General features: G+C 42.9%; 1 protein-coding gene and 2 long non-coding RNA genes across 3 annotated transcripts in view; 2 read left to right on the top strand and 1 right to left on the bottom strand.

Annotated features, from left to right (window-relative positions):
* Window positions 1-19901, bottom strand: part of prr12b (proline rich 12b) — a 104904-nt gene extending 85003 nt beyond the window's left edge. Inside the window, 1 exon segment of the mRNA XM_025906676.1 lies at window positions 19348-19901. Within this exon segment, the coding sequence (XP_025762461.1) occupies window positions 19348-19430 (83 nt within the window). The 5' untranslated portion in view covers window positions 19431-19901.
* On the top strand, window positions 1141-6769 carry LOC109202037 (uncharacterized). Its single transcript, XR_002062022.2, has 3 exons — window positions 1141-2221; window positions 6135-6178; window positions 6323-6769. It is a non-coding gene; the product is annotated as an uncharacterized LOC109202037 (long non-coding RNA).
* Window positions 7868-9355, top strand: LOC112846736 (uncharacterized). The gene is made up of 2 exons (XR_003219858.1): window positions 7868-8853; window positions 9264-9355. It is a non-coding gene; the product is annotated as an uncharacterized LOC112846736 (long non-coding RNA).
* Window positions 19902-19997: the final 96 nt, after the last annotated feature.

The raw sequence follows: 19997 nt of genomic DNA, 5'->3' as shown, positions 1-19997 counted from the left end.
GAAATTCTTTTGTCCATGAAACCATAAAGCTGAGCTTTCTTTTTCCCTCATAGTCTGATTTGTCATAACTTTTCCGTTTTGTGGTCGGCTTTTCTTTGGCTGTCACTTCTTCACCATGACTTGTCTTATTTGGCTCAGCAGAACTAAAATATATATCCTGCTGCTTTTACACACGCACACACATAACAGTCAGCGATTCTCTGCGCAATCAACCTCTCACATGTTTAAGCTTGCTGTGGGAGATTTCACTTGTCAGGTTTGAATGGTAAGCTAATGAGTGATAAGATGATGTCAGAGGAATTGGTGCGCAATTAATCGTCACTCACCAATCAGTACTGCCGCTCTCTATACACAGTTCGCGCGATCGCAAAGTGAAAGCAAAAAACAAGCGCAAATTCAAACGCGATTTCAATATGTCACATATTGGCAGTGGTTCCCCGATGCCAATGACACAATTACCCAGCTACATTTCCGAAAGAATGCAAAAGCAATGACATATATTTTTTCCTTCCTATGATAGCCCGACGGGCAGGGCTGAGATAGATTTTGGTAGCCCGACTGGAAAGTTCGCTAGCCCCGGGACGTCGGGCTACCGATTTTGCGAGCCCTGGGATGGTCTGTTTATGTTTTGATCGAGAGCCTTTTTTTGGGCAGCTGAAGAGAAGAAGTCTATCTTATGGCCAACCTCTGGCTGTATCTTGGGCATATTACCCAGCAAAACCCAGTATGCAGGTTCATCTGTAACAGTCCTTGTGCCACAGATCCTCACTGTTGCTTCTACTTCTACAAGAACTTTAATAAGCCAAGGCCGACACAAATGTGTTTTATCTATGTTCAAATCCATTTATCATAAATGTAACAAATAAAGTGTTTTTATGTATCCATGCATAGAACGCTGCATCTTATATTCTAAATCTGCCTGTTTCTTTTTAGAAACCTAGCAGCAAAAAATGAACCTAAAGTGTGTAATGCAAGGATGTAATCACTTTCAAGAGGGAGAAAGCATAAAGTTCGACTTTAAGTGACAATTATTGACACCTAATATGATAAGGAGATTCTGCAGGTCATTAATCAATGTATAAAACTAAAACAGAATGTATTTTTAGTGACACAGGACACAAACAAGGAAGCAAGATGTGTAATTAGGATTGTTTATAATAAATATGCATTAATTAGTGCAATTTCTTTAACCATAAAGAATAACTAAATCCCTCAGGACAATGTCACATCAATGCACTGAACTCATTATGTTATCCACCTAACAGAGCCTCCACATGTTCTCACTGTAATTTCCCCCTCATGAATGAATTTATGCTGCACTAATCTGAATGTTTTGGGGGAAATCAAACGCATTTTACTCGCAGTACTCGAGGTGACTTACCTTTGTTTGAATGACGGCGTACTCACAACGTGGAGGCTTAAAAATAGCCAAATCTTGTACCCAGTCCTTGGTGAATTAGATGTGCGCCTCCAGAGATTTATAATGACGAAATTGGTGCGCCATGTATGCGCTGACTCCACAGACAAGGTACGAGAATATATAGCGGTGTGGTCTTCAGGGTTTCTACTCCACAGCCGTATTTCATACAGGTCCACATTTCCAATGCATGCTGTTTTTTGCAAGTACCGTCTCTTTGCATCTGGACACAATCTGTCTCTATACCGTCCTTTTTTTTTTGAGCTACGTTTCAGAATGGTTCGTAGCAATCTTGTTTTGATTCGTGGCCTGCCAATATGGTGCTGCGCTCCCACAATGCATTGCGGCGTTACGTCAACTCCAAAGCCCTTTGCATGCAGGAGAGTATGCGCATGCGCATTGCCATGGTGATTTTAAAAATAAAGATAAAATGAAAAGTAATTAATAAAAAGTACATATTTAAATATTCCCACAAATGTGCAATGAACGTGCAAAAACTCTGTTTATAAGTTAAGCTGTTTCTTTCTTTCTTTCTTTCTTTCTTTCTTTTTTTTGAAAAATAACGATGTCTCTGAGGTGCGAATTCCGACAGTGAGAGGAACGGCCGGATACAGGAGACGGGAAGAAACAAGCCGATTATGTTAATTAAGTGGTTGGAAGATGTAAAATTCAGTCAACTGAACATATACGAGATTTTAATGCGGATGAATAATTAGCCGGCATGGACCTTTATTTGGTGGAGTGGCAACAAGGAGCCAAAAGGCGGGTGGCCGGTCTATGAAGCCTCCATCATCAAGCTAGCAGGTGCCTTTTCTCAAATATAATATTACTTTATTCTCGCTTATTTGGCACGGAAGCGTAGAGCTGCCACCCAGGCAAAAGAAAAATAGAAGTATATCACGTTATAACGTGAAAAGTTTATCGTTCTAACCATTGACTGTAGAAAACATGGACGACGCGACTCCGCCTCCTCCCATTGTGCAAAAATGAAGCCAAAATATCCCGCTTGTGGAGGCTGCCATCTTGCAAATTTGGAGCCAGAGGCCGTTTATCAATGCCCAAGTACGCCAGTACGACCTCGCGTGCTCGGTGAGTACGTACTCGCCGAGAACGCACGGGAGTACGTACCCGCCGAGAACGCGAGCACGGACTCGTGGGCCGTTTCTCAATTCTCAAGTACGCGAGCACGGACTCGTGATTTGTACAGTCGGAACACCAGCGTACGTGATGATGTCACAGGTCCGGAGGTTTTACTGCCGTCCCCTCTTAATTTAACTGTGAGTAACATGTTATGAAGCTTAACTTTAATCACAGCCAAACCGGTTTACTCAGGAACAAATAAAACACTGAAATAAACCAAACATTAACATTTAGAAGTGATCTAAGTGACTTATATATCATTTTTAACCTCAGTAGTGAAACCTCTATTAATAAAAATAGTGTACATGTACATACGTGTACATACCTTAATAAAAACAAGCAGGTGAGATGTTAGAACGCTTTTATTTCTATTTTAGTGGACACTCAATACTATAGACAGCTGCTGGGGTTTCTTTAACCTGAGTAGTGAGAAGTCCGCGAGCGGGGGGGGACGGACGATGTGCCGGGAGTCCGCTGTTGAGTTTTGGACGAAATGCATTCTGGGATATATAGCTGTCCCAAGTCTACACCGATGCATGCTCGATAAAACGGGCGGATCGAGAACACATCCGGGACTTTTTCGCGTTCTCGGCGTGATGCGTACTTCGAATTGGAACAGTACTTGGTCTCCGACTGATGACGTATCACGAGTACACGAGAACGCAAGTACGCACAAGTACGCATATTGATAAACGCCCAGTGTCTGCGCAGTAGTGACTTGAGGTGGAGCGACTGTGTAACGCTCCCGCCCACACACCCGCTGGACATGACCGCAAACACGCCCCCCTACACTTTTTACGTAGCCTGGCTGCTCGAGTTCTTTTGCTGGTTTACCGCGACTGATGACTCGTTTAATTAAGGTAAATACAACCATGTCACTGTTATAAAAAAAGACGCACAGCTTATCATCTTATAGTTCTAAAATCACTCTGTTGTTAATTCGTTAGCTAGATTAGCCGCTAGCATACGCACTGTCTTGGAGGCTTGTTGCTAGCTAGTTAGCGATGCTTCACACCTGCTACTCTTAATAGTCTTCAACACTTATGTTTGTTTTTATCCATTTTTAGACAGCGATGAGATCATCTGCACACTCTACAGAGGCCCAGAGTTACTGTTAATATCAAAAATATAATGCTGTCCTTTGAGATTTTAACATAAGACTGTGAGTGTAATGGATCTAAAACTGTTTAAATCTTCAGAGCCCTCTACAGCCTGGTAACATGGAGACTTTAAAAACATCAGCAGAAGGTTTCAGTAGTGTAGTCTAATTTGTTCTTTTCATTTAATAATAGAGTCCATATTATATCAACAGCTACATTCACCCTGGAGAGAAACTAGTGAGGGAGACCATCAGGACCAAGCTGGGTTTCCTGGGTCCAGAGGTTTGGAGAAACTTCTTCCCTTTCTTTCATCACAGCTGTCCTGTGCCAGAAGTTCTGTTGACCGACTGAGAGAGGCTTCATTTAAGAAACACCAGGAAGACTGAAGCTCATAGCATTGATCAAGCAGGATTCATGATCTTCACCAGCAGCTCCCTCACAGGGAAATCTTCAGCACTCCTCCGTAGGCCCGATCCAGGAGATGGATAAACCCAGCATTTCATGAACACTGTGATGGAGACCTTTGGTTTGTGTAATGTTATAAATACTCGGATACTCCCCAGAGGCTCCAGACTTTTACATAAAGATATTATATTCAGTCCTGTAGAAAGTTATATATTTAAAAATATATGATCCTCTCTGGTTACTCTGGTATGAATAACTCTGAATCACTTTATGGTAAATAACACTATCTGCAAAAAACTGTGAAAGAATTCCAGATGACAAGTTTGTAGTTCAACATACAAGTGATGACGTTTGATCTTCATCAGGTTTTATTTAATTGTGCCAGAGAAAATCTCATATGCTCTTCATGCAGCTGAGTACATCAAGTGTTTAAAACAGAAGCTGTGCAGGTCTGAGATCAGCAGCTTTGTGAAACACCAAACTGAGGTCCTGTTAATGCTGATATATAGTGACACAGTTACATGAGTGATTAATCCTTTTGTTTTTTTGTCTTTAACTTTATCAATAAAGCTGCAGCTTTCACTACAGCACATGTAGTACTTTAACCTTTGCACTGTTTTCATCAGTTCATTTTGCAGTTAACATGTGAACATGTTGGATGATCTGTCTGCTGTCACTGGGTGGTGCTGAGGTCTGAATCTGAGGGCAGCTCCTGTAATCACAAAGACAACAGAACCATCAAACTCAAATATGAATTTTATCCCTCAAAATTGAAATTAAGCTGATTCTTCTGTCCTCATACACTCAGGATCTGAAGTTCTTCTCTGACATATTTTTCAGTATTACAGTACACTACAGTACTTTAATCCATAGTTCCTGATTAATGAGGAGTTACTGAAGTACAAGCTTTTAAAAAAGATGTTACTGTCTTTACAGATGTGGCAAGAGACTGAAAACATGCTGTTGTTTGCACATATTTAATATTCAGCTCTGTACAGGAGCTGAAGCAGCGTGCAGCCTGTTGCTTTTACAGTATAATACTTGTAATAAAAATACAGTAACAGTAATTAGTGACTGATTAGCCCGGAACGTTTCTCTTGATTTCTTTAGTAAGTTCATTCACCTGCACAGATTAGCTGAACGAACCCCGATAGCCGAGTGCTCATCTTAGCTAGCTAGGTCTCAGGAGCTAGCTAAGGACGGTAGTTACGGATTAGCTTACAAACACGTTTAACTTACCGAAAAAGTGCAGCAGGGCCTCGGGTCCTTCTGTCGGGTAGTCCAGTTTACTGAAGAACACCTCAGACTGTTAAAACACTCGGTCGTGTTTTCGTAGCGTAAACGCTGGCCCTCCTCTCAGAGCCTACGCTCTATCTGCTATTCCCGAACACAGATACGCAAGTGACTGCAGCTGCCAGTCAAAGCTGTTATGATGACGTTTCACCCCAATTTAGCATCACCGCGGTAGGAATTAGAATCAAACTTATGGGAAAGGAGACCCCTTGGACATCAATCAGCATGATGAGAACTATTGATAACAAAAGAATCTTTGGAAAAAAATTATCTGAGGAGAATAAATTTATTTTAGTCTGACCCCAGTCCCATCCGCTAACATGGAGGAGGCGGGGTTTATGACCTATACTGCAGCCAGACACCAGGGGGCGATAGAGACGTTTTGGCTTCATTTTTGGGGAGCTGTCGCGTCGTCCATGTTTTCTACAGTCAATGGTTCTAACAATATACTATCATTCGTACACGAACGTGATATTTATGTATATTGTAATAACGTGATATTATATTATACAAACATGAAAAGTATAATGTTAGAACAATAAACTTTTCATGTTATAACGTGATATAGCTCTATTTTTCTTTTGCCTGGGTGGCAGCTCTACGCTTTTGTAATTTGGTAATCAAAATATGTAACTTAATGAATTATATTGTGACATACTTTAGCCTTTTCTTATTATTCTGCCTTCTCAGAAAGGGAAAAAAATTACAAATAAAACTGTTTACACTTGTTATATACAATAACTATCAAAACCTATTCACATTTAATTTGACTTTCACAGAAATCCCACCTCTCCTTCTGGCTACAGAGCACTTACTTACCAAGGTTAGAAACAAAGCACAGTTACACTTTATTAATATTCACTAATTACAATGTTCCACATTTCCTTGCCTTTTTAGTAATTTTAAGGCTTTTTAAACTTTATTTTTTTGGTTGCTTAGCAGTAATGTTTCTGCCTATTTATTTCAGCCCATGAAATCGCATGCAGATCTTCCTGATGTGAAATTTACACAAATCTAAGTAATTTTGTTTGTCATTATCATTAATGTTGTTGCTGTTGTTGTTTTTGTGCAGTTTACAATCATATAAACCTAGCAAACATCAGTCAGCACTGTGCCTAACCTAAACAGATTTTTGCTTTATTGACATATACTTGTACTTGGCCCCACCCCATTGTTGTGACAGCCCTGATTGTACTTATACACTGCATCTGAACAGGGAACAGTCTGCCACATTAATGTATTTTTAAGTGACTTGTTTGTAACACATGAATTTTTCTCTTACAGATGTCAAAGTCTCAACCTCATGCTGCCCTCCCCCATCCTCCTAAAGTAAGTATTCAGTTACAGTTCACACCACATCTTGATGCATTCTCAATCATCCAGGAAAGTAAATCTCCAAAAGTTGAATCTGTTCATCTGGACGTAGCGTTTTGTGGGAGAAACGTTTCGTCACTCATCCAAGTGACTTCTTCAGTCTCAGCTGACTGCAGGTTTCCCCAAACCTTATAAACAGTACATTTGCATAATGACTGAAACCAGCCCACTGAAGGAACAATGGGCTGTGAGGTCAGTTCCTTAATCATAATTATGCAAATTCCATGACCATTGATCAACAATCACTGACCAAAACCCACTGATCAAAGAACACTGATCAATGGCCATGAGTACCATTCACAGAGAGTTGGGGAATGGCTGCAATCACAGCATTGTAAGATGGCGAAAGATGTACCCTTAGGCCCCCTCCTCGATTCAGAGATGGTCTTTCCCTTTTCACGTAAATGGCCTCCTTGACTCCGCGCTCAAACCAGCGTTCTTCCCTGTCCAGGATGTGTACATCCTCATCGTTGAAAGAGTGTCCACTGGCCTGTAGGTGTAAATAAACTGCAGAGTCCTGGCCTGACGAGGTAGCTCTTCTGTGTTGTGCCATCCGCTTCGCTAGAGGTTGTTTGGTTTCCCCGATGTATAAATCCTGGCAATCCTCCTGGCACTTAACAGCGTACACTATGTTACTCTGTTTGTGTCGGGGGACCCGATCCTTGGGGTGGACCAGTTTTTGGCGCAGCGTATTTTGGGGTTTAAGAGCCACAGAGACCCGGTGTTTAGAAAAAATGCGTCTCAACTGTTCTGATACTCCTGACACATATGGGATCACTACAGGTTTTCGCCTGGGCAGCGGTTGTCCTTCTCTCCTGGATCTTCTCTTCTCTCCGCCATCTTACAATACCGTGATTGCAGCCATTCCCCAACTCTCTGTGAATGGTACTCATGGCCATTGATCAGTGTTCTTTGATCAGTGGGTTTTGGTCAGTGATTGTTGATCAATGGTCATGGGAATTTGCATAATTATGATTAAGGAACTGACCTCACAGCCCATTGTTCCCTCAGTGGGCTGGTTTCAGTCATTATGCAAATGTACTGTTTATAAGGTTTGGGGAAACCTGCAGTCAGCTGAGACTGAAGAAGTCACTTGGATGAGTGACGAAACGTTTCTCCCACAAAACGCTACGTCCAGATGAACAGATTCAACTTTTGGAGAGTTCACACCACAGTTACCTGTACATGCAGTATTATACTGTAAATATAAATCTCTGCATTTAGCATCCGACTAGAAGAGTCACAGTTACTGCCTCTTTTTTTTTTTTTACAAATACCTGTACTATTACTAACACATTTACTGTTTTACTTTTAGCCTGTGGATACAAATGCAGATGTCCTTAATGTAAGTTGTGCATTTTTATTACATCATATTATTTTTATTATTATTTATTTATTTTATTTTACATTCAAATATCTCAAGCTTCTTAGTTAAATAAGCTTGATTGCTAGTAGATAAAGAATAGTTCACCTATAATTGATATTCCCAATTAATTTCTCACCTCTGATTGAATGCCTTTGTTTGTTGGCCTTTCTTGACCATAACAAGACATTTTTGCAGTATATATATGGTGAATTTATATGCATAGATACAGTCGTAGTGCTTGACTCATGCACAGAGCAGTAGATGGACTAGGAGGGAAATAATTACAATCATGATGTTGATTGCTGATGTCAGTATATATATTTTAGAGGAATGTTTTGTTTTTCACCCAAAATGAACTATATTGCTTCAGAAGAGGTTTATTACCCTACCAGATTCTTATATATTGTTCTGTTTTTTGTTTGTTTGTTTGTTTTTGTTGTTTTCAGGTTCAGGTTTTGAGCACAGCAATTTAAAAGGTAAACAGCTTTGAAAGTCAGTTCAAATGGTTAGCTAATAGTATTTTAAAAAGCCTACTTCTCTGTCACCAGTTTCTTTACCAAAAAGTACCCATAAAAGTAGCTCTCCATAGCATATCATTGTAGTTCAAATGTTTAGTTGAACAAATATCAGATTTTTGGAAATCTAAAACTAGTCAGACACTCAAATGTTCATGCTTTTTATAGGAGGACAGAGCAAAACGGACATCGGCACAGAGTGAAGAACTGCCCTTGATAAGGACACTATGACAGCCATATATAGTAAGTGAAGACTTTCTGTGTATCTAAAATTGCATACTGCACAAGCAACTTACTTTGCAACCATTACAGCGCTATACAAATACAGGCCATTTACCATTAAAAAAAATTGTACATATAGGTGATGATGCATTGTAGTGGTTGATCTCAGACAAAGAAGGTCAGATTTATGAATGCTGGAGGGTAAGGAGAGATGACCAAAAGGGGTGTTAGTATTACTGTAATTTGAACTGGATAGACTTTCCATCGAGGGAAAGAAAAGAGGTAAAATTATGCGTAAAATATATCTGTATTAATATCTGTATCTATATAAACAGAAATATCTGTTTGCTAAATGAAGCCAGCTAACATAAATCATATTTTTATTTTAACTCTGATAAAAGTAATAGAACTGTGACTTTTGTTTGTTACAGTGGCGGTAAGGAAGAGGTTTCCCAATGTGTCCAGAGGGGCTTTGGGGATTGCAGTGAATTCGAAGCTGGGGGAACTGAGACTGCTGGAAAAGACAAAAAAATAAAATTTTAAGTATGCTGATTTATGTTTATACAAACAAACAAACACACACACACATACACACACACATATATATATATATATATATATATATATATATATATATATATATATATAAATGCTACGGCAAGGGGGAGCCAGGACGCCAGGTCAGGGGGGAGATATCATCACCCCCACCCGAGATTGGGTACCAAGCCCCAAGTGCGATAGGAGAAGGATCGTTGAGTGCGAGAGGAACTGACCTGAAAGATAGGATCATGGCCAAGCTTGAAACCTGGATCCCCCGTAGCCGGTCACCAAGATTACGTGAAGTACCCTCAGAAGGTCTGCTAGATGATGTTAATGCAGCACTACGGATGATACCTACAGCCACGATTACCGAGACTAACAAGCTGCTTCTTTTAGCTAACATTCACACACATTCATACTCCGATGGATGCATCGGAGAGCAATTTGGGGTTAGTATCTTGCCCAAGGATATTTGGCATGCAGACTAGGGGAAGCCAGGAATCGAACCACCAACCTTCCGATCAGTAGGTGACCTGTTCTACCACCAGAGCTACAGAGATAGAAGGCAGGAGAATAAACCAGCTGTTCTCCACAGAACCAGCAAAGGTGGACTCTCAGTGGCAAGGGAACAATAAGAGAACAGAACCACCAAGGCTGGAGACAGAGCAATACTGGAAGAGCATATGGGAGAAAGACGCAACCCATAACAGCAATGCTCAGTGGCTAGTGGATCTGAGGGCAGACCATAGCAACCTCCCTGAACAGGGTCCAGTAACAATCACAGTGGCAGACATTCAAGCAAGGGTCTCTAGTATGAAGAGTTGGACACCACCAGGCCCTGATATGGTTCACCCTTACTGGCTGAAGAAGCTGACTGCACTCCACGAGCGTCTGGCAGCACAAATGAACCAGCTACTAGTTGATGAGAGACACCCGGAATGGCTAACCGAAGGTCGGACAGTCCTGATCCCCAAGGACCCCAAGAAGGGACCGGTCCCATCCAACTACCGACCAATAACCTGCCTCAGTACTACATGGAAGCTCCTGTCAGGCATCATATCGGCTAAGATGAACAGCCACATGGGTCAATACATGAGCGGGGCACAGAAAGGGATTGGCAAGAATACCAGAGGCGCAAAACACCAGCTACTGGTAGACAGAACAGTCAGCCGAGACTGCAAGACCAGACTGACCAACCTGTGCACTGCCTGGATTGATTACAAGAAGGCCTATGACTCAATGCCGCACAGCTGGATACTGGAATGCCTAGAATTGTACAAGATCAACAGGACCCTAAGAGCCTTCATCAGGAATTCAATGGGGATGTGGCGTACAACACTAGAGGCGAACTCCAAGCCCATAGCACAAGTCACCATCAAGTGCGGGATCTACCAAGGAGATGCTCTGTCCCCACTGCTGTTCTGCATAGGCCTGAACCCCCTCAGTGAGATCATTAACAAGACTGGCTACGGATACTGACTACGGAACGGAGCAGTTGTCAGCCACCTCCTGTACATGGATGACATCAAGCTGTATGCCAAGAGTGAACGAGACATCGATTCACTGATCCACACTACCAGGATATACAGCAATGACATCAGGATGTCATTCGGGCTGGAGAAGTGTAGTCGGATGATAACAAAGAGAGGGAAGGTAGTCAGAACTGAGGGGATCGAGCTACCAGAAGGCAACATTGCAGACATAGAGGACAGTTACAAGTACCTGGGGATCCCGCAGGCAAATGGGAACCATGAAGAGGCAGCTAGGAAAGCTGCAACCACCATGTACCTGCAGAGGGTCAGGCAAGTCCTGAGGAGTCAGCTGAACGATAAGAACAAGATCCGGGCTATCAACACCTACGCCCTGCCCGTGATCAGGTACCCAGCTGGTATAATAAGTTGGCCAAAGGAGGAGATAGAAGCCACTGACATAAAGACAAGAAAGCTCCTTACCATGCATGGAGGGTTTCACCCCAAGTCCAGCACCCTGAGGCTGTACGCTAAGCGGAAGGAAGGGGGCCGGGGACTGGTGAGTGTCAGCACCACAGTCCAGGATGAGACAACGAACATCCAAGAATACATTGGGAAGATGGCCCCAACTGACCGAGTGCTCAGTGAATACCTCAGGCAGGAGAAACCCAAGAAAGAGGAGGGAGACGAGGAACCATCATGGAAGGACAGGCCCCTGCACGGTATGTACCACCGGCAGATAGAGGAGGTGGCTGATATCCAGAAATCCTACCAGTGGCTGGACAAAGCTGGACTGAAAGACAGCACAGAGGCACTAATCATGGTAGCACAAGAACAAGCTCTGAGTACAAGATCCATAGAGGCTGGGGTCTATCACACCAGGCAAGACCCCAGGTGCAGGCTGTGTAAAGATGCCCTTGAGACAATCCAGCACATAACAGCAGGGTGCAAGATGCTAGCAGGCAGGGCATACATGGAACCCCATAACCAAGTGGCCGGCATAGTATACAGAACCATCTATGCCGAATATGGCCTGGAAGTTCCGAGGTCAAAATGGGAGACGCCCCCAAGGGTGGTGGAGAATGACCGAGCTAAGATCCTGTGGGACTTCCAGATACAGACGGACAAAATGATGGTGGCTAACCAACCGGACATAGTGGTGGTAGACAAACAGAAGAAGACAGCCATAGTGATCGATGTAGCAGCAACATCAGAAAGAAGGAACACGAGAAGCTGCAGAAATACCAAGGGCTCAGAGAAGAGCTCGAGAGGATGTGGAGGGTGAAGGTAATGGTGGTCCCCGTGGTAATCGGAGCACTAGGTGCGGTGACTCCCAAGCTAGGCGAGTGGCTCCAGCAGATCCCGGGAACAACATCGGAGATCTCTGTCCAGAAGAGCGCAGTCCTGGGAACAGCTAAGATACTGCGCAGTACCCTCAAGCTCCCAGGCCTCTGGTAGAGGACCCGAGCTTGAAGGAAGGATAAACCGCCCGCGGGGGTGTGCTGGGTGTTTTTTTTTTTATATGTATATACACACACATATAAATATATACATATGTGTGTGTGTGTGTGTGTGTGTGTGTGTTTCTTTTAGAATGTTTAAGTATGTAATGAGAATAAAATTATAAAATGTATGTTCCTTGATTGATTGATATGCTATATGTATGTTTTAGACATCAAATAAAGATTTCTTTCAGCTGTTACATGCTTTTCTTAGAAATATATGAAGGGTTAAATATATATATTTTTGAATGATTTTAAATCATTTTGAAACATATTTCAAAATATATTTCAAAATATAAAAAAATGGCCAAAAAATATATGCGTTAAAATACATTTAAAAATATATTATAAATATATTTTGAAATGTATTTCAATTTTTATTTTTTATTTTTTTTTATTCTTTGGCTCTCGGAGGAGGCGGACGCACTTTTTCTCCTCTCCCTTATCTTCCCTGCTTATGTCCTTGTCTAGTCTCGTGTTTTTCTTTGTATTTTCCCTGGAACATTCTCTCTCAGTCTGTTCTCTAAAACCTAAAAGAGGAATTATGGATTGGATCAACTGGTCCCTAAATGCAATTGACACCCCTTTCTCAACGAGAAGTTTGGGCTTGGGTGAGCCTGAGTGGTGAAGATATCTACCTATTCGGAACCATGGTAACAGGGTTCTGGCTGATCGGAGCTGGCTTGGCCCTGACTTATCGAAGAATTAAGAAAGCGGAACCAGCTGTTCAAACCCCCACAAGGCTGCCCGCTGGGATTGGAACGATGGGAGAGGCGTGAGTTTCTCAAAATGGGCTCATTGAGTCAGCACGGATAAGATCTTGGAGAGGCTACGGCTGCTGTGAATACTCAGAATAAGATCTCTGACTGCAGACTGGATACATCTTGGAAGGGCTAGCCCGGAATAACATCTCTGGGCGCAAAATTGGATGACATCTCGGGGAGGCACACTGCCGTGAGTTCTCAGACATTGGCTCCTTGAGCACAAGAAGTGACAACATCACAGAACGCAAGTATGGCGAAGCTCGCGGCTCTCCAATGGGAGATTGAGAGACCAATGTTGGACTGTAGAACTGCTTTGAAATTCATATGAGCTGTTCGCACTAAAGTAAAAAAATAACATCACTTATGCGGATACCCCTTTGGCGCCAGCTGCAAGGCCGGAGCTGAACAAAACACCCTGATAACGACTGTGTTTAGTCTGTTCCTTCCCATTCCATGCAAGGCCACCTGGGTTGGCTGGAAGACTGTTTACTTAGCCTGGCAGGGCGAAGGACACTTTCTCAGCTGAACTCTGGACATGCACACACATACATATACTGATACCGATAAGCACTCACCGACGCATCACCCTCCCTACCCCGGATCCAACGCCACCTCCAACGCTTACCTCCCCTCTGATGTGGACATCGGGTCAGTTGGAGGCGCAGTCGAAAGATTGCAGCGGTCCCAGATCAGATGTACACACTGGAACTCTTTCCCATGTTGCTTGTCTGTGTTTATTGTGCTATGGTGTGTTGATATCTGTGCATTCCTGTATTATCCTTTTGTGTTCCACATTTCGATGTTTTTTTCCTCGCTACCTAGCCTGACCTGTCTCCCCAATGTGATGTTTGTGTATTGTATGTACGGTCGGCAAGGTCTGTCATCTCGGTTGCGGGCAAAAGACCTGCAACTGACAAATAAAGGCTATCTCTCATCTCTCTCTCTCTCTCACATATTAATGACTAACCTCGTATTGTGGATGGATTATCTCAGTTGTTCTCCTGACTGAAGTTTGGTCCGTTTACAGCATCCTGCCATGCGATTGCATTTGTCTCTAACTATCAGGAATCTTCACGTTAACTTTTATCGAGTGGAAAAGTGTTAGCGTTCATCCTTCAGCTTCACTGTTTATGTTATGCTAACATAGCTGTGTCGCTAGCGATCACATAGCACATCATTATATACCAGCTAGCCCAACTTCAGTAACCCTACAAACGTCACTGCTGTTTAGTTTCCTGTCTTCATTTATGTTGGAAGTGATAGCAGAGCTGTACGTTTGAATTTTTTCAGAAATCTCTCAGTCAGAACATGCTATATCATGCTTAGGTAACTAGCGAAACTAGCGAGCTAACTTCCGCTAACTTCCTGCTAACTTCTAACTCCGTTAAATGTAATAAATTCTGTTTTCATGGATGCCTGGATGTTAAACTTCATAGTTACACCTGGTAAAGCAGCAATGCTGATCGTTTTATTAAAGATGAAAGAATTTAGACAGTTTTTAACGCTCAGTGATGCTGCAGTGTTCGTTTGAATTTGGGACCTTAACCGGACGGAGTTTAGGACCCAGATTACTCCCAGATTTACGAGCACCTTAGTCCAACAAATATGGCAATAACGACTGTCACTACCCGATCCGTACCGGAAACCCGATCGGTACCCCGCATGAGCGAAAGGTGTCTACTTCCGGTCGAAGCGTTTTACGATAGTTAAGGTCAGAGTATCTGTTAAGATGTTAAGAATAATAAGTGTCTCTTAAAATGTTTCCGATAATGAAAAATTTAATATAATGTAGACAAAAACAAAAAAATAAAAAGATAGTTATGAATTAGGACTCCCCGATCCTTACTGCGCATGTGCAAAGTCGGACCGTACAAATCGGGTCTACCCGATCCATACAGCGCATGTGCAGGGGTTTTCTTCTTCTTCTGTTCGTTTAATGGCAGTTTACTCCCCAGTGTTCGAGGATACCGCCCCCTGCTGACCGAGTGAACGCACCCTATTGTAAACTGAATTAGCGTCATTTCAAACGTGTGTTAAATTTGATTTAGTGATAGTCGAGTGTGTTTATGCTTGTCTGTGTGGAGAGGATTGATTGGAATAGTGATGATGATGTCCGCTATCACTGTCAATTGTCAATAAACACTTAATCTGGCTGATGAATCTTCACATGACACATTACAAAGTCTGTATTATTAACTCTGTAATTTGGCACCATTCTTCTTATTTTACGGCGCTGTTGTTCAATCGGGGAACACTTTCTGTTGAGGAGAAAAGCAGGAATTTGTTTGTATATGGATTATCCATTGTTTAAATGTCCCGGTAGTCGAAAAAGAGGCACAGCTGTTGAGAAATGCTAGGAGCTAACTGGGCGCTAACCGTATCATTCAAATATATTGAATGTCGCAATGTTGGCAAAGAGAGGAAGTGACGTAACATTTGCGCATGCGGGGTACCGATCGGGTTTCCGGTACGGATCGGGTAGTGACAACGACGGCCCGCTTGCATGTTCTACACAATGACTGTATAAAAGATGGACGACGCGACAGCTCCCCAAAAATGAAGCCAAAACGTCTCTATCGCCCCCTGGTGTCTGGCTGCAGTATAGGTCATAAACCCCGCCTCCTCCATGTTAGCGGATGGGACTGGGGTCAGACTAAAATAAATTTATTCTCCTCAGATAATTTTTTTTCCAAAGATTCTTTCTTTTGTTATCAATAGTTCTCATCATGCTGATTGATGTCCAAGGGGTCTCCTTTCCCATAAGTTTGATTCTAATTCCTACAGCAGTGATGTTAAATTGGGGTGAAACGTCATCATAGCAGCTTTGACTGGCAGCTGCAGTCACGGAGAAACTTGCGTATCTCTGTTCGGGAATAGCAGATAGAACGTAGACTCTGAGAGGAGGGCCAGCGTTTACGCTACGAAAACACGACCGAGTGTTTTAACAGTCTGAGGTGTTCTTCAGTAAACTGGACTACCCGACAGAAGGAGCCGAGGCCCTGCTGCACTTTTTCGGTGTGTTTCCGAGTATTTATAACATTACACAAACCAAAGGTCTCCATCACAGTGTTCATGAAATGCTGGGTTTATCCATCTTCTGGGGCGGGCCTACGGAGGAGTGCTGAAGATTTCCCTGTGAGGGAGCTGCTGTTGAAGATCATGAGTCCTGCTTGATCAATGCGATGAGCTTCAGTCTTCCTGGTGTTTCTTAAATGAAGTCTCTCTCAGTCGGTCAACAGAACTTCTGGCACAGGACAGCTGTGATGAAAGAAAGGGAAGAAGTTTCTCCAAACCTCTGGACCCAGGAAACCCAGCTTGGTCCTGATGGTCTCCCTCACTAGTTTCTCTCCAGGGTGAATGTAGCTGTTGATATAATGTGGACTCTATTATTAAATGAAAAGAACAAATTAGACTACACTACTGAAACCTTCTGCTGATGTTTTTAAAGTCTCCATGTTACCAGGCTGTAGAGGGCTCTGAAGATTTAAACAGTTTTAGATCCATTACACTCACAGTCTTAAATGTTAAAATCTCAAAGGACAGCATTATATTTTTGATATTAACAGTAACTCTGGGCCTCTGTAGAGTGTGCAGCTGATCTCATCGCTGTCTAAAAATGGATAACAAACATAAGAAGTGCTGAATCCTTCAATAACACAGACTTAGAGTAACAGGTGTGTAGCATCGCTAACTAGCTAGCAACAAGCCTCCAAGACAGTGCGTATGCTAGCGGCTAATCTAGCTAACGAATTAACAACAGAGTGATTTTAGAACTATAAGATGATAAGCTGTTTGTCTTTTTTTATAACAGTGACATGGTTGTATTTACCTTAATTAAACGAGTCGTCAGTCGCAGTAAACCAGCAAAAAACTCGAGCGGCCGGGCTACGTAAAAAGTGTAGGGGGGCGTGTTTGCGGTCACGTCCAGCGGGTGTGTGGGCGGGAGCGTTACACAGTCGCTCCACCTCAAGTCACTACTGCGCAGACTCTGGCTCCAAATTTGCAAGATGGTAGCCTCCACAAGCGGAATATTTTGGCTTCATTTTTGCACAATGGGAGGAGGCGGAGTCGCATCGTCCATCTTTTATACAGTCATTGGTTCTACAAAAAAATCTGCTTTGTTGTGTATCTGACAGACAAACACCAAACCAGTTCCACATCACTGAAGTTGCACCATTTTTACAAACCAATTCTGGTTCATCCGTTTCACTCAACAATCGGCCATGTGCGTATGAAAACACAGGCACTGCGCATGCGCGTTTTACCCATAGTCTATCGTGATATTTCATTTTCTTATCGTTGCCTAACATTGTACCAGTATTACCGTGAACGGTATAATATGGCCCAGCCCTAATGGGAATTATATAGTCTAGAGACTAGATTCACTTTGAGTTACGCTGCTGTCTCTAGTGAATGTGTACTACTTAATTTGATACACATTATTTTTAAAAGTAGTCTCAGGAGAATTAAGCTAAACTCAATGTAGACAAAAGGGAGCTTTTGGAATGCTGGCCATTAAATAAGACTAAGGTGGCTGACACAGACATGCGGGGTGGCTGTAGCTCAGGTGGTAGAGCAGGTCAGCTCCTAACTGGAAGGTTGGGGGTTTGATCCCGGGCTCCACCAGTCTGTATGCCAAATATCCTTGGGCAAGATACTAACCCCATGTTGCTCTCTGATGCATCCATGTGTAGGAATGTTAGAAAAAGTGATTGTGTGAATGAATTAGTTGTATTGAGTGCTCAGACAGAGTAGAAAAGCGCTATATAAGAACCAGTCCATTTACAGACTTGCGAAGAAACATTAATCATGCTATTAGCTCCAGTCAACGGATGTGTTATTATGAGTGGCAGGCACTCACTCTAGTCCCAGGAGGAGACTAATACTGAGAGAGGAGTTTCATAAATCAAATACAGCATCTCAGGGTAATCAAGAATAAGTGCTTTTCAACGAAGAATGTTTTTTTTTTATTTCACTGAAGGGATTCACTGAAAAGACAGTGGGAACAAGTGTTGTCTGATGTAATGTTTACACTGTGAGACACTAAAAGGCTGCTGTGTACGTTATTACATGAACCTGGACATGGACTGTGAACAAGACTTTACTTCTGACTTTATGTCATTAAATTTAAAATATAAAGACAACTATTATACACATGATGGCATAAGAATCAGTCTTTTGCCTTATCTGTTTTTACTATGTTTTTTATAAATCTATGACTAATCTATTCACGTCACAGTCATACTATCATACTTAATAAGCGCTATTGCTAACTGAGAAGCGCTCTAAGACTGTTGTTGTTGCCAAGGCAACCACTAATGTGCAGCTAGGCTAACAGGAGCTTGCTAACTTTAATAAGACTCATTTTTTATACAATAGCACAGCCATATAAGGAATCAGTTGATCACTGCCTGCAGCGGAATTTCTTTGCTTGTTTCTTATTTAAGATTGTCACTGCCTTATTGGGCAGTTTGTTAATCTGTCTATGACGGGGACAGGCTGCATGCTGTCTGCTCCGGAGAAATGTACTGTCAGACACTGGGTAATGCTCAAGATCCCTAATGACTAGTGGATAGTGTCAGCTTAATAGCAGCTGCCAGCCTGGATGTTGTAGTCAAACAACCTCACTGAGTTCCAGATATTGTTAATGAATTAGTTTCTCATTTACAGTTAACTGGCAACGGTAAGGTACGTTAGTTTCACTGATTAAAGGCTCATGTATACACTCATTACTGCCTGTGTTTAGCACAGTGTTTAGTTTGCATACACGTTTTACTACTCTGTGGTCCGCCTGGCATCTGTGCACGACACCGCTTTAATGTGAGGACTATGCCTGGTGACTGTAGCATTCAACCTTGTGCTTCGACCTGCGAGTAAGAGCTGTCATGCTTTTGTTCGGGTGCAGCGGAGACAATGCAATGCTGTAACACTGATGTACTCATACATGTGTGTGTGTGGGGGGGGGTCTGTTTTGTTTTTCACTAACGACACCGTCCTCTACCAACCCTCGGTTCACCCCTGTCCTCCGTCCGTCTTCGCATCACTGTTAACCTTCCATCGCATTCCATGCATTTTAGTTAGAGACGCCCCCCGTACCCCTCCCCCGAATGAAATGACGGCTGGCTGTACCTGAGACTGGTGGCCGTGCAGCCGGGCTGAATTCACGGCGCCGTCAGAGCCACTTAAGCTTACCGGCAGTCAGAAAACAACGCTCCCCACGCTTCGGCCACCGAAGCTTACCTTGCTTTGGCCGATCTCGCGTAACTCCATCCCGTCCCAGTCCCCAGATCTCCGAAGCCCGAAGCGGGATAATTCCTCTCCATGAAAGAAAGAGCTGGATGAAGCTGCACAGATAGTGAGGGTGAGGAACTGAGGGAGGAATATCTTCACTTCCAGCGCCCGATTCTGTTTATTTCTCTGCTTGACAAGCCTGTAGACTGAGAGGAGTGGGGATCGGGTGTGGGGAGCCGCAGCAGACAGGAGCACCTCCTCCCTCCCTCCTCTCCTCTCCCCATATATTTAACTGGCTATTGTCTCTCGTGTTAAGCCGATGGGCCGCAGAACAGATGCTCCACGTCGCAGCTTTAATAAGAGAAATTATATTCACACTGATCCGGCTCCGATAGCTGCTGCTTACTCACACCGGAGTACAGCTCTGTTCGCGTTTTGTTCACGTGACGCCATTTTTAAGAAGAATGACTTGGCTGCCGTTCATCACCTTCCCTCTCTTACACACATGCACGCCTTCGCAGTGTGCTGCAGTTTTACCTTTCTATGACAAACAACACACACACAAAGGTTGCAAACATGTCCAGAAGAATACACCGACTTCCTCGTGATTCTAATTTAATCTACTACTTGCATGCTTATTTGCTGGCTTTGCAAGTCGC

The sequence above is a fragment of the Oreochromis niloticus genome, linkage group LG4 (genome assembly GCF_001858045.2).
Source record: "Oreochromis niloticus isolate F11D_XX linkage group LG4, O_niloticus_UMD_NMBU, whole genome shotgun sequence".
NCBI lineage: Eukaryota > Metazoa > Chordata > Actinopteri > Cichliformes > Cichlidae > Oreochromis > Oreochromis niloticus.
Note: the sequence above shows the minus strand (reverse complement) of the source record. Positions and strands in the feature narration are given on the sequence as shown.